This window comes from Acanthaster planci, linkage group LG07 (genome assembly GCF_054643075.1).
Source record: "Acanthaster planci isolate LZ-2023a linkage group LG07, COTS_SCS, whole genome shotgun sequence".
Classification (NCBI taxonomy): Eukaryota; Metazoa; Echinodermata; class Asteroidea; order Valvatida; family Acanthasteridae; genus Acanthaster; species Acanthaster planci.
Window position 1 is genome coordinate 1,030,023 of NC_141783.1, and position 15,560 is coordinate 1,045,582.

General features: G+C 42.8%; 2 protein-coding genes across 2 annotated transcripts; one reads left to right on the plus strand and one right to left on the minus strand.

Annotated features, from left to right (window-relative positions):
- Nucleotides 1–1,839: 1,839 nt before the first annotated feature.
- On the plus strand, nt 1,840–9,059 carry LOC110987037 (electron transfer flavoprotein subunit alpha, mitochondrial-like). Its single transcript, XM_022249437.2, has 9 exons — nt 1,840–2,017; nt 3,147–3,296; nt 3,934–4,098; nt 4,479–4,578; nt 4,907–5,017; nt 5,865–5,969; nt 6,157–6,308; nt 6,915–7,061; nt 7,515–9,059. The coding sequence occupies exons 1-9, from the start codon at nt 1,970–1,972 to the stop codon at nt 7,551–7,553; spliced, it is 1,017 nt and encodes a 338-aa protein (XP_022105129.1). The 5' UTR covers nt 1,840–1,969; the 3' UTR covers nt 7,554–9,059.
- On the minus strand, nt 8,482–15,278 carry LOC110987038 (28 kDa heat- and acid-stable phosphoprotein-like). The gene is made up of 6 exons (XM_022249439.2): nt 15,091–15,278; nt 14,154–14,239; nt 12,968–13,060; nt 12,247–12,377; nt 10,511–10,662; nt 8,482–10,304 (listed from the first exon to the last, which is right to left on the minus strand). The coding sequence occupies exons 1-6, from the start codon at nt 15,101–15,103 to the stop codon at nt 10,267–10,269; spliced, it is 513 nt and encodes a 170-aa protein (XP_022105131.1). The 5' UTR covers nt 15,104–15,278; the 3' UTR covers nt 8,482–10,266.
- Between the last annotated feature and the right edge of the window lie 282 nt (nt 15,279–15,560).

Genomic DNA, 15,560 nt, shown 5'->3' on the forward strand with positions numbered 1-15,560 from the left:
GGATCTTCGTGTTGGCCCAGGATGCATGCACATCCGTCGTTCCAGCTTCTTCCCCATATCTCTTGAGTGAGACACTGGTGTGTTCATTTTTCCCTAGAAACAGGGCAGTATCGACGCAGTCCAGGTCTGTGAAGGACTTGCCTCAGACTGGTCAGACTTGCAGCGACTTGTATAGGATCCAGTCGATGGCACAGAGATGGTGCAAGGGCGTGTAACCCTGACTGACTCTGGAGATAGAAGGGAAGGGCCTTCAAGTTAAAAAGTCCCCACCAACACGTACACGCAGGTGGAGGTGCTGCCCTTGTGCAGCAGCTGGATCAGATGGAGCAAGAATCAGGCAACTTCGCCGTTGGCTTCAGAGCCTGCCATAGGGCTTCCCAATTTACCTAGTAGAACTAGAAGGCTGCCTTGGTGTCCACAAAATGTGGAGGTGTATCTCCAATAAGAGTTGAAGCGCCAGCACTGCGTCCATGGTCGATTGGCATCTTATGAAGCCAGACTGCTGGAGGCGATGGTATTGGGTGAGCAAGCGTTCCAGGCGAGAGCGCAGGATGTGGCTGTAAATAATTTTCCAGGGACTGATGGGGCAGAGCGACTAGGCCTGCGGCTGCTGCGCTGTTTTTAGGACCCTTTCCTTTGTATGAAGAGAGGTAATGCCAGGCAGGCGGGACTCGATCTGCCTGAGGGTCAAATTTTGAGGAAGAGATCATGCATAGAGGGCCGTGCTGGTTAATTGGGGCCTCTGCGTACGTGAGCAGTTCTGGAGGTATGCCGTCAGTGCCTGCAACCCCTCCATGGCTTGAGTTTCCTGATGACAAGGTGTACCTCGGCCAGAGTAGGAGCCTGAGTGTCTGGGGGAGATGTCTGTGGTGGGGTTTTGGCTGTTGCCCGTCAAGTGAAGTCAGGCTAGGGCGTGACTAGGGAATAGGTGAAAGAAAGCTTACCGCCAATGATTGGGCTAACGTCTTCTCAATCGACCAACTTGCATGGGGTACCGTCAGCCATAAAGAGAAGCTGCTTCCTTGTTATGGGGGGTCCGGCGCGCCTACGCTTGATGGCTGAATAGGCGAGGGCCTATTTTCCCATCTTCAGCGTTATCAGCGAACATGCCGTAAAACTCCTCAAGATCGTTCTTAGGCTTAGCTTTAAAGAGACATTTTACACTGCGTCCTTCGTGGATGTCGGCGCGACACTGTTCACTTTGGGCGAAGGAACCTAACTAATGATATTTTGCCAGTGTAGTTTATGTGATTTAGTTGTCTGAGCGTAAAATACTTTAGATATCAATCACATTAGTTTCGGTAAGGATGAGTGGAGCGTACGTTTGATATGCATTCGGACCATATTCCACCGAACAATGAATTTTTTCAAGTGCGTTACGTTGGTGGTGAAAGGTGTATTGATTTTTACTTTGAATTTTGCTTGCACGGACCAGGTTTCTTTTAAATTTTCTCAGTTTAAGAAAACTCTGTGGAAAAGAAAATTAATACTCCTGGCAACTGTTATTCCTACATGAGGTGACTGAATCTCGAGTCGATACAGACCCGGGATCACGTTATCACTTGCAACCACAAGCACATCACTTGGGGACCCCTGATAACTAGCCCGGAATTCATAAAAACATTGTCTTGTGCTTTGCACGGGCGACAGTTACTGCCAGTGCAAAATGACTTTAACATGGTCACCGGTTTCGTTTTATATTGTCGAGTTAACCCAGCCTATATACAGTATTTGCGCTTCTGGTTAACCATACTACATTAAGTACAACGGCTGTAACCGTCATGCGCCCTCTGTTATCACCACCTTGCACTTTCTGAAAATATTAGTACTAGTCTAGAGAGGGCGCTGTAGAGTACGTTCGGTCGTGACATAACGTGTGCATCATTGGCCTTATAGTTGCGTAAACTTAAAGTAAAAATACCATTTACAAGAATTGTTCTCGCGAATTTATCTCTATATTTTGATAACCATGTTTGGTTTGATTGCAAGGAATTCTTCACGCAGAATTTGTCAATCGGTAAGTTGTTTAGAACCGCATTTAACTTGTATTATTGTAAAGAAATGTTGGCTTAACTTTCACTGAGTTTCATCCTAAGCAAAGTAGCGTGCCACGGGGGTTGTACTAATCAGCGTCAACACACCGTTAACACATTGATAGTAACGTCAACACACTTACAAAATGCATTGAAAACATACGTATTGAACCGTAATGTATACGCTTAGGAATAATTTCTATTTAATTGAGTTTACATTTTACTACTTTTCAAGGGAGTTTTTTCACGCGAAAAAATTGTCTTTGAGCAGCGCCATTTGCCGCCATCTTGCCTTCTCACAGCGTTTGGACCGTACCATGGTTTACTGTATAAAGGTGACCCCTTGTAGCGTAATGGTATGGTCCGTCTGACCGAGAGGCAACATGGCTACCGTCTTTCGTGGCTGTGCTGAGGGTGTTATTTTCGTGAAATAAAACAGCTTTTTCCCTCAAATTTTGCCCACTGTTTTTAGCCAAATTGTATTTTAGGCATTATATTGCTATCGAATTGCATTTCTGTTAACTTAGAACGTGATTTGGGTGTGTTGACGTTACTATCATGTGTTAACGCGTGTTGAAGTTGTGTTGACATTAATTAGTACGACTGTGCCTAGGCCCATGCCTAAGGCAGCATGTTAACTACAACTTAGGCCGAGGCCCTCAAAAGCAGGCCCTAACGTTAGTAGGCCTACCCGTTACTGCCTGAATTCTGATGAGCATGACATGATTGATTGAATCATGAATATACCGTAGGCCAAATTTGCATCATGTACTACAACTTTTAATAGGGCCTAATAATTTTACCAACCTATTCAAGCCTGTTGGCCGTCGTCCCCCCACCCCACTTGATATCATTTAATCTGTCCCATGGCAAAGGTTTGGGCTCAAGAAAGGATGCCGTTCTTGTTTTTTTAAACTATTGGATGTCAAACTATTCCATTCAATGTTTAACTGGTATTGTTAATAATTGCTATTTTTGGCCATAGCTGTCCACGGGTCACTTCAACCATGTTGACACTTCATGACGGAAATTGTACATGTATATGTCACATCCTCTTCCCTGCAGTAAGCACATACAACATAAGTCTTTATCTCTTTTTCTTCTCGTTCAAAGTTTGCGTCGCTGAGCCGATACAACAGCACGCTGGTGATCGTTGAGCACAACAATGAATCGGTCACGCCCATCACCCTGAATACACTGACCGCTGCCTCCAAGATTGGAGGGGAGGTGTCGTGCCTGGTCGCTGGAACAGGTTGTGGCAAGGTAGAAGTTATTGATTGGTATAGATGCACGGTATTGGGCGCGATCAGTGGATTTGTTTGATCCTGTACAAAATCTCTGGCCCGACTTCAGTTCAAAACATCTCTCACAGTCGTAAAAAGACAAAAAGGTGATCAACTGATAGCTTAAGGATTCACAGACGTCACACTGAATCAACCAATAGCACAGCTCGATCACACAGATGCACTGATCATGCCCAACTGTGGTTTAAGTCTTTTCTGTTAGACTTCGGGTTGCTGGGTGATCAAGAGAGGCAGTATTTTGCCAAGCAAAAAGTGACAGATTTCTCTTAACGCAACCCACCACATAATGTGTGCCCATTCATAAGCATCCGACTCAAAAAAAGTGCAGGTAAATGTGCATGCATCGGCGGCACCTTCTGGAAGAAAGAACAAATAAATTATTCACATGTTTATCATAGGTATCCAGACATAAACAAATCCTTTGAGAAAGACTCTTCTAGCATCTCCAAAGCTTAGCTCTGTTGACTAATTGCTATAGATCAGTCATCGAAAATTACTTAGAAATTGCTCCCAACTCTGGACATCAAATGGAAAAGAAATAGTGCAAAGTTCTGTCAAAGATTTATCGGTAATTTTACAAGTTTTTCTGGTCTCAGGTTGTTGAGGAGTTGTCTAAAGTGTCAGGCATCGCCAAGATCATGGTCGCAGACAACGAGGCTTACAAAGGTTTCCTTCCGGAAGCTCTCACGCCACTGCTGGTTGCCACCCAGAAACAGTTCAGCTTCACCCACATTGCCTCAGGAGCGACAGCGTTTGGCAAGGTGACGAAGACGAACCTAGACAAACCTTGAAAATGGAAAACTACGTATCTGAGAACATTACAGAAGGGACTTTAGCTATCATGGGTCGTAAAAAGCCTCCAGTGCTTAAAATTGCAACTTTGATTCCATGCCTAGTGGGTAAGAAAAGACCTAAGCCTGTGGATTCCACCCTTCTGCACACCTTGAAGTGCTCTGTATTACCAAATTGACGGTGTAATATTTCATGGAAATATGGTTCAATTTTGTGTCTTGTTTTTGCTGTAGAGCATCAAAACCTGCAGAACGGTCTGTCTCAAACCGTTCTGAGGCCTGTTTTGGTAAAAAAAAAAAAGAGTTTCCAAATTTAAATTTATAACAGAGTCATTGTTTTCATTCACTAGAATTTGATCCCGAGGCTTGCAGCAAAGCTGGATGTGTCGCCGATTTCTGACATCATCGGAATCGAAGGACCCGACACATTCGTCAGAACCATCTACGCAGGTAGAATTTTGCGTATTATCAAAGCAACGCCCACTCAACCACAGTCTTTCGACTCAACATCAGACAGGAAATTCAGGCTTCAAAGTCTCCTCAAGATTGTTGTTAATTAAGCTCCAATCTTGTTGACAGAACACTCCAAAAACAATCAAACAACATCAAACAGTCCCAGCAGATTTTAGTTATCTAAAAAGTCTTGTTTTACCTCTTTATTTTTGGAGGAGTCTTTGTTGATCAGCTCACAAGTATCCTCATGTGCATTCAATATTGAGGCTGTTGGCCACATATCCGGCTATCCAGAATTTAAAAAAAAACGTTTTATTTTACTCAGGTAATGCAGTATCGACCATCCGTAGCTTGGACCCAGTCAAGGTATTCAGCGTAAGGGGGACAGCATTTGAGGCAGCCGAGGTCGGAGAGGGTGCCGCCGCCTCAGAACAAGGTGAGAAAAGTCCAACATGTTGGCGGATTTAAGTCACGTCCTGCTGAGGTCTCATACTTTTCTCATAGTCGAGGTCAAAGCTTGCATAGCAATTAGCATAAGGCACAAGACGTCCAATACCTGATGATGAAAGTTAACCACTCAGCTCAATTATACAGCAAGAATGAGAAAGGCTTCTTCAAAAGAATATGAGCTCCTTGCCGGCTATAGTCATCGTAGTCAAGACACAATGTGATAAGTCACAAATCGCCAGAGCCATGTCTTGGTTCAAGGCCTTTAACAGAATCTTGCTTAATATAAATCATTAAGAACCATCAACCATTTTCATGACATTAAGTCCATTTTTCTGAGGATGTCAAACTGAGGAATACATCAACACAAATGCTAACTATAACCACATTGTTGCAGAATTGGCCTTAAGACTCCTTATGTGGAATTAAACCTTTCACAGTCTGAATCCAGAACAATATGAATCTAAAACATTGGTTTCAATCTTGAGCAAGTTTCTAGGATAGTCATATCCATATAATTTTCACGTGTACCACCACACTGTGAACAAAAAGAAGGAATGTTTAACCCCTTTGCTACGGAGGACTGCTACTGCCGCAGCATTGTGTGAGGATTAGTGCATACCACACATACAGTCTATTCACCATGCAGCTGCTGGTTCAATGGGGCCTGCCGCTAGACAAAGCCCTCCATTCAGGGCATACCACAGCCCACAGTCAAAATAAGGTAGAGTCCGAGCAGTATTATGTCTACCACAGCAATGGCTTAGATGAGTTCCAGGAAAAGAGGATAGTAACACTAGAATAGAGATGAAGTCTTTTCTCATTTTTTCACCCAGCTCCGGACCCGGGCTCCACCAACGATCTGTCCGAGTGGGAAAGCCAAGCCCTGAGCAAGAGTGACCGGCCAGAATTGACCAGTGCCGACAACGTTATCTCAGGAGGTATGTCAGAGGGGACCTTGTGATAGGGAGCAGTCAAACGGCATCAAAGTACGGCATGACCTTGAGGCTTCCCTGAGAATGGCAACCGTTGCATTAGTCCATCTAGACTTGAAACATCTCGATCAAAACTTTGAATTAAAGCGAGGCGTGGTTGAAATCAAAATGAATATGGTTGCTTTTCTCCCAGGACGCGGCATGAAAAGCGGCGACAACTTTGAGCTCCTCTACAAACTGGCCGACAAGATGAACGCTGCCGTCGGGGCGTCCAGAGCGGCGGTGGACGCTGGCTTCGTGCCCAACGACATGCAGGTCGGACAGACTGGAAAGATAGTGGCTCCGGTAAGGTTCTCAAAGTTGGTGACGAAGTAAATTCCATCGCGTGTCTCTTCAAAAGTCTGACTATGACAGTGCTTCTGCCACAGACATTTTGAATAGCTTGTAATGTTCAACATCAGAAGCCGTTTTAGTCATCAAAAGTCTTTTCCGATTAAATAGCCCCAAGTGCTGAAGTGCCCCAAGTTTTGTTGAGAATGTCCCTGAATCTTCAAGTTTCAGTCAACACATAGGAATCAAGTGGAACATTTTTTTGTGTTGGAACTTTCTTGGGGTATCAAACTTCACCAAACTTAAAACAGTTTGCGCTCTGCCCCTGTCAATCTTGCAAACTCCACTCAATTTAGTGAGGAAATTCTGGAGACGGGAAGAAATAACTTGAAAGTTTTTACATCCTTCGGTGCACGCCATGTGGAAGGTTTTGACATATCCCAAGGTTGGTGGCTTATCCAGGGTAGTGGTTTGTCCAGGGTAGCAGCATATCCAGGGCAGTGGCAGATCCCCAGGAGCAGCATATCCAGGGTAGCAGAATGTCCAGCGGTCTGGTCATAAATGACAACCAGAGTGCCAGAAGTGTTCAAAAAAAAAAGAATTGTTCTATCTTTTCTTCAGCAACTGTACGTAGCCGTGGGCATCTCTGGCGCTATCCAGCATCTCGCCGGTATGAAAGACAGCAAAGTCATCGTTGCCATCAACAAGGATCCTGAGGCACCCATCTTCCAAGTGGCCGACTATGGACTGGTAGCAGATCTCTTTAAGGTAAATATGGGGGGGTTCTGTGAATTTTTTCCCTTCATTGAATATGCACAGCACTTTAAATTTAAATTAACCAAATTGTATGTTTGATTTCACATAATGCCCTCATGTTGAAAAAAAAATTAAGTTTGGCCACATCAAAATCTATACCTTTAATTATTCAGAGAATCACGCTGTTATACTTTTAAATTAAACAAGCTTTCTGGAAATCTCAACATCATATTTCATGGATACTTTGCGACCCGAGTTCCAGATTTTGGGGCGTTTTCCCCAATCCTCAAAATTGCTGTTTTTATTCTCACTAAGACTTGAATCTCCCTACCCCGGTGTCACTAGTGGTGACAAGAGTTGAGACACAACGGTGATGTCACAGCTAGAAATTTGTTTACTGTCTGTGTAAATGACAACTGTTGCAGGCAGCTTTTCTATGTCAATTTCTGTTCATTTTTCTTTCAGGCTGTCCCCGAAATGACAGAAATTCTTGAGAAAAAGTGAGCATTTGTCGAGGACGGCGTCAAAGTCGAAGGAACTGGTCTTCAATTCAGGGCTGTTTTTAATTCCCCGCAAAATATAAGTCACCCTGTCAATCTCCTTCAAAGTATCAGTGATAGTTTTTCTGAATCGTACCGGAATGGAACAGGATTTCACAGCTGGTGTTTATCTTTCAACAGAGAATGCATGCTTGGAGAGAGGGCAATTGTCAATTAATTCCGTTTGAAAAATCAAAATAAACTGATTTAGTTTGGCAAAGGAATGGAGACCATGCATATGAAAAGAATTTAATTTGTTTACGGTTGAAGCTTAAGTTATTGTGCAGGGGCCAGTTAAAAATTCCAAAGCGTGAAGGGATACGAGACAAAAATGTCTAGTTAACGTCTCGAAATGATTAGGTGTGATGGCATTTTAAAGTTTCGAAGTTGGAACAGTTTGGACAATAGGAATGGATTAAAATCAGCAAAATGCTGAGATGTCAGCTTTCCACCTGCCAAAGGGTCACATGCTCCATCACATGCAAATATCGTACTCTTCTGTTTAGAAAGTATTTGTAGTACGGATGAGTAGTATGACTGTACTTTGACCGTCCGCCTTGAGCAGAAGCACCCCCTCATCAGTTGAAACGAGTCATGTTGGTGGGGAGTGTTCACTTTGCTGTACTGTGACGAAAGTAATGCATGCGTTTTGTAGTTGTTTGTGAACCAGCAAAGTGCAGTTCCTACCAAAGGAGCCCCCATTTCTTGGAAAATAGCACCCTCTCTTGGTCAGGTCGGGGCTCATTACCGCTTGGAAGTAGGACTAGTTACCTGCACAGACTCTTTTGATTTGCTTGATGAGCAGGTCCACCTTTGAAAAAATACGACTACCGAGAAAGTATCCAATATTCAAGCTTCATTTCACCATCTGCAATAAAGAAACGAGTGGCCAGTTTGAAAGAACTTCCCACTTTATTGTCCTTACATGACTCCAACAGAGATGTTCATAAATATAAGAAAATCAGCAACGATCTATGTTAAAAATTCACCGGAGCCCGTTTAACAAATTGCGGTTTTGCCCTGATAAACTGCGCATGCCGTAAGCTTGCTGGAGAAAATGACAGCACTTTCGCTGCACCCCACGTAAACAAACTTGCCTCAGTTCTGCGATGTTTCTCGTTGAGGCCTGGAGATTGTTAGCAGATGCAAAGCTTTCATTCATCAAAAAATCGGAGAGAAATGCTGAGTTCTTTCAAGCGTTAGCTGGTCCTTGCGTGCCAATCATCATGACAGTCCTGCATCCAGCGACTGGATTCAGAATGGTTAAGCCTCTTGTATCCCTGCTTGTGACGAGACTTTTCATTCAAAGTTTTACAAATTCTTTCCTATCTGTTCTGCGAAAGTATGTGATTTGACCGTATCTGAGCATACATAGGAGAAAATCAACAATGAATATTGAACAATCATTCGTTAGTTTGACATTGACAAATGGATGAAAAAAGGAATAGTTGAATAAAGATTTTAAAAGAAACGTTTAATATTTGAAGACTATAGTTTGTTGTGTTTCATCTATCAAACACTAACCAACCCAAAAAAGGCTCTCTGCGTACTTCATTATTTAAATAGCTCAATATCTTCAGAAATCATTCACTTTTACAGTAAACAGCCTTATTTCATGCAGAAAAAGCAATTCAAAGAAAGCTCTTTCAGTTCTGGCATTTGGAAGTGCAGGTTATATTTCTAAAGATGATTACATGCTTCGTTCAAACTGACTCAATCTTAAACCTGTGTAATATTTCTGTACTCGGAGCAAAAACCCAACTCTATGAATAGATGTGGATGAATTGACAAATTCTCACTCGAAAAACTAGCATTTTGGAAAAAGTTTGAGAGCAAAATAAAGATTGATATGTAAAGCTGTAGTGTGGGCCACAGGGCTGAATGTTCTGAGGAGCGAGATTGGGGAAGAGAGAACCTCAAAACACAGCAGTAGCAATGAAAGAAAACAACTGATTTTAGGGCCTCAAATAGCTAAAAACGCTTGAGTCTTTTTGCAAATGGATATGAAAATTTGGTAAAAGTGGACAAATCTGAATGATTAAGCCACTAAACGTTCTGAACATGGGGGCGGGGGGATTCCAAACCAGTAAAATCTTGAGAAAATCTCCCCCTGATTTAAAGGGCAACGAACTTAGAAATATGCATCCATGGTGTCCTGAATTTAAACTGCTTTTTCCTGAAATCAACGCGTTGTCTTCCCAGATCCAACCATGTACAATCACACAGGGATTGCATCTGGGCTGCCATCTTGTAGGCCAGTGCTTTTGTTCCACAGCGTATGCACAAAGGAGGCTTCCCTGTAGAACAGAAGAACTGCCCTTCAAGATGGCTACCACGCAAAGCCTCTGCAGCACAAACAATTTCATTGGTTTCACATTAGCATCAGAAAGCAATAGGAAAAAGAATTTGCATAAAGACCGTACAAAAACCAAACAGAAATTTGCCAATAGTTCCTTCAGGATTTAAAGGATAAAGTTTCCCTACATGTCTGCAGTTGGTTACACCCTTATCGTTTTCCACGAAGCAAATCTGTCTTACTACATTCCAAGCCCATATTTCATTCCCCCCCCAAAGAACTTAGCTCCTCCCAGACATATGGGTAATAACAAACATGATACTACATTAAACCCTACTATTGTTTACAAACATATCTTACTACGGGCATTTCTTCTACAGTGTCATTTTTTTCTTGCGGCAGCCTTCGCTTGCTCTTTCGCTGTAGAATTGGAGAAAAAAACAACAACGCAAAATAAAGCAATTTTCAGATAAAAACTGACCCAATTTGTCAGAGGCATTGGTACAGGAGGAGAAAGGCTAATGTATTTTTTTGCTTTTGCATAATCATTGCCAACATTACCAGAAATAATTATAAAGGTTACAGTTGAAGTAGAGAAAACTGGTTCGCTGCTGATCTCGACTGACCTTTCTTCTCTTCTTCCCTCTTTTTGGCCGCCTCTTCTCGTTGTTTGCGGATGATGGCTAGCCTCGCCAGGTCGGCCTGGGCTGCCGGCGTCTTGCCTTCTCTGTAGAGCTTCTGGTGTCTCTGTTTGGCCTCTTCCCGTTCGATCTCTTCTCTGTAAAATTCCGAAGAGAAAATTGTGATAAGAACGGCCAGTTCTTTGTCTCTAGTAAGGATGTGATTTCCGTTTAATTTGAAAATGTTCAAAAAACTTTCCCAAACTGTTTAAAGCATGAAAACGTCCTACCCTTACCGCGGTGTCATTGAAAACTTTTAACACGACAAAATGTATACAATCTAAATAGTTGACACATAGTTCCGGTGATGAATTCATTCAGGGCTCCTGCATGTAAAGGACTATTAAATTCCATGACTTTTCCATGATCAAATTATGAAAATCCATGACCCAATAATGCAATTTCTCGGGACTATTCACACTTTTAAAGTTGCAAATAAAATCATGCTTTTGATGCACTTATTTCTGCTGACAGAAATCACACACAGTGCTTGTAAAATTCCATGAGTGAATTCATTTTTACAAAATTCCACGACTTTTCACGGCCTGGAAAACGAAAACAAATTTTCCATGACATTTTTGTGACTTTTCCAGGCTGTGGGAACCCTGATTCATGGTATTCCTTTGATATGACCAAGCAGTGAAGTGTTCTGAAAATCAGATTACATTTTACAGGTATTGTTTACAATAAAAAGGAACGCCAGATTGCGTCAATTAAAACACCAAACCGCTAAAAGGGGTGGTTCAGTCTAAACATTTGGGAAAATATGTGAACATATTTGGAACTTTTTTTTTTTTAAATGTGTTTTAAACATTGCAATGTTAGTCTCTAGGACTCCAAGAGTCCCAATCTCAGGCCGTGTCCAAACGGGAGGCTTTCAGAAATGATCTTCCTTAATCAAGCACCTCCTGGAGTACCATGACTGCTCTTGGAGAGTTGTTGGAATCCCTGCTCTCTGTTTTTGCACCCACAGAGTCACGGCTAAGGTCATAACGTGGGCTTTCAGGACTAGGACAGCACTGCCGCCACACCACTTGAGCTCTCTGCTCCAAGCGGAACAAAAGAGGGCGTGCTTTTTTGGTACTCACCACATAGGTGCGCCAGGAAGCGCGCAAGTATATGCGCGTTTCACGCGGAGCACGCTGAGTACGCGTAACTAATTTGTTCCAGCTGGTACGGTCTTTGCGTACTCGCACAACGCATGCAAGACCAAGCTTGTAACTATCTGTCTTTCGCCGATTGGGGGTGCACTTCAGCTGAACCACGGTCAAATGCGAGGACTTTATGAACAAAGAGGAATAACTTCAATGTGACGAAAAGCATGAGGCGATAAAGATGGCTGCACCCGTGGGCACAAGATAACACATCACCAGAGGGCGCTATAACATGACTGGCGCTGTGTCTATTGTCAGCTTGATCATTGCATACTTCCAATGGGCAAAGGCCTAGCTCTGGGCTATAGATTCAGATGCAGGCTTGGCCATAGGTGATTCATCTACCTTCCTCAATTCAGCAAACTGCCCCCCCACGAAAAACCTTCTGACAGACAATGAACGACATTGGAGGAGAAATATTGGAATCACTGTTCACCTACACTCTGTGGATAACACCCAATTTCACCCCACGTGAGCCAAACTCAAAGCTTGGAGAATTTTGTTAAGTCGGAGATTCCGAAGTCTCACCTTTCTCGTCTCGATAAGGCAGCTGTTCCCGACTCGTTGACATTAACCTGCGAGGCTTTCTTCATCTTGTTCACCACCCGATTTGGATTTTCAATATCTATGAGGTGACTGACACCCTTGTGTGCCTGATCCTGGAGAACAAAGCGAAATCAACTTCAATGTCTCAGAAATCATTGAGTGGGTGTTTTATTTTCATCAGCACTGAAAAACAATAGATTGATTGGGTTCGAGTTGAGTAACCAGTCCATTACTCAATTCTAAAGAAAAGCCTTCTTTGGAAAACTTTCCAGGGTTTTTTTTTGCAGATGAATTTTATGTTTCTTTAATCTGTGTGATTGATCGATCAAACATGCAATCAGGTGATCTTGTGGCACAATCTGAAATAATTCAACCATCAGTCACCTGTCTTTTCCTTCTAATTCCTAATTATGGACTCATGATCAAGCTATTATTTTGAAATGAGTAAGTTAAAGTCTTAACCCCTTCGTGCCGGGATTCTTTTGACCGTGACTGCTGGGCTGTGGTATGCCCCGAATGGAGGGCTTTGTCCATCAGCAGGCCCCATTGAACCAGCAGCTGCATGGTGGTATGCACTAATCCTCACACAAAGCCGCGGCTCTTGCCGTCTCCCAGAGCGAAGGGGTCAAGGAGACACCGTGCAGGTGCGTGACTGGCCAGTCCTTCAGATGGACCAATCACATGAAACGTATCCTCAACTCACCTCATCTGAGTCCGAGTCTGAGTCGGTGTCCGATATCGTCCGGAACGGTTTCGTAACCGGCTCCTCGTCCCCACTTCCTTCCTTCGTGGGCTCCTGCGTGACAAGACCACAGACATCCACAACAAATGCTCAAACTGACTGGCTTTAAATTCGGCCCTGGCAAGTTTATGTGGATATTTAAATACCAGGGCAAGTTCGATCATGGACCATAGTTAATAATAGTCCGACTAACTCCGACTGAACGCACGCCACTCAACGATAGTTGGACTAGTCCAGTCAACTATTGCAACCAGCCTGTCAAGGTTGGTCGCATTGTTGGTTGCCATAAACCATTTTTAATAGCGCAGTGCAGAGAGGACCAGTGTCTTAGCGACCACAGTTTTCACTTTTAGTTTTGCTATCTGCCATTCCTGCGGCCATCTTTTCTCCCCTACGGCCTGAAGACCTGACAACGGTTGACTAGGGTCGTTGGCGCTTCGACGCCGCCGCACATGCGCTAGGTACATCATGAATCAACCACTAGTTAACTACTGGTCGATGATCGAACTGGCCCCATCGTACGTTTATGAACACTGAAATGGCATATAGTGTGACCACCTCCTCAACGAAGGCACAAGTACTCCACATAGAGACATTTCTAACAAATAAAATGACATAAGGATACAGAATATATTTCACATAGAGCAAGATTGTTATATTTACAATGGTATATAGTCCTTTCGTTTTAAGGCGTGCGATCACACTCCCACACCATGTCACGCCTAAAAGCTTCCTGGGAAGTGCGAATAATTGCATGCCTGGAAATATCCAGGAGTGTTTTTTCCACACGCCTGCAATTTCCAAATCACAAGGACTGGGTACATAGTCTGTCAACAGACAGCAGAGTTCCCCTTCCCAAATGTTCTAATGATTCGGAGAGACTTTGCTCTGGAAGTTATTGGCTAGCGGCTGTGGCTACTTTATCTTCCCATAGAAGCATCAGCTACCTAGCCATAACCACTTGATTCAGATGAAGCCTTCAGATTTCCCTTGTCCATGGAACCACGGAGGAAGGCCCAGATACGAGTCTGATTGACTGAAATTCAAGATTTAGGGTTCGTTGCCGCTGGGGTAAATACCGCATTGGTCCAGGCTAGGCAAACGCCCAGAGACCCTATGTAAAACGTATAAAGAGACTCACACCTACCCTCCATTGATGTTCTCTCAACTGGGCATCAATTTCCTCCGGGTTGTTGAATCGCCGGCTCTTCCCCTTGTGACCGCCCTTACGTCCTGCAGATGTGACCAATCAATTATATATGCAAATAAGATGCCCAAGAGGTGTTTGTTGAACAAGTACAGTTCAACATCAGCAGGTGATAAAATCTCCACACATAAATTCAATCATTTGGATTGCGTAATTAGCATTCTGTATAATATTCAAGATAATAAACCATTTAATTTGGTATGAAAAATTTAAAAATATGAAAAATATACAAAAATGCCAGAAATTTAAAATCTGTATAAAGCAAAAAGGACAGTTTTCGTAATTCAATGCCAGCTTTTCCTTACTTCTCAACTTTGATTCAACATAAGCAAGTCCAACCAAACTGTAATGAGATAAAAAATTTAGACCTTGTGCAATTTTAGACTTTTTACCCTTAACAGAATTCCTCCAAGGCCAAATATCACCCCCCCGTCCCCTCCAAAAGAGAAACAAAATGTGATCATGCAATTTATTGTAAAATTGTAGGCATTGTTGTTAACATCAAAAATATAAGTCATGGAAAGAGTTCCATATAGCCTACAGACAATACTTGATGCCCTTGTGCACAAACCCACTTAAGACTCTGAGACTTGTCTGCAAAAAAAAAGTGTTTTCTAAACGCTTCAGAATTTTCCCAGCTAAGTTTCACTTTTTAGGACATGTTTTTACTTTCTGACGGCTGTTACAACATTTTAAAGGAAAATTAGCATGATAAGTGTTGTCCGTATATGGTACTTTTACCAAACTGGTGATCGGCTGATATGTAGAAATCGACAGATGGTGCCGCGAACAATTAATGACCTGTGATAAACATTGCAAAAATTGTCGACAACAATTGAACAGAGCAGGCCCATCAAACATGTCAAATAACACTTACCTCCCCTAGGCATTGTAGGAACCTTCTTAATTTTACAAAACCTTCCTTCTTTCGCTAAATTGTGTACTGTAGTTTCGTTAAAACGAATTAGGCGTAATACTCGTCAAAACAGGAGAGTTGTCCGATTTCACAATCGTCATTCAAGTCACGCAATGCTAACCAAGTACATACGGCATGGAGACAACCGATTGTTATTACGCCCCGATTGTGCTCTCGACCCAACTGCAGTTGGACAGATTTCTAATTGGGTATTACCGTTTTTGAAATGATGGCACTTTCGCCCGGAAAATTGAAAGGAAAATGAAAGGGAACATGTGGAACATCATTTTTCTGTGTAGCCTGAACACCTGTGAGAGTTGTGAACATTTTTAAAATATTTGTGAAGTGTGGGGATCTATCATTGCTGTCTATGGAATTTATTTGTAGTGGTACTGTGCATCCTGTTCCATTGGCAGTTTCGATCGTCCAAA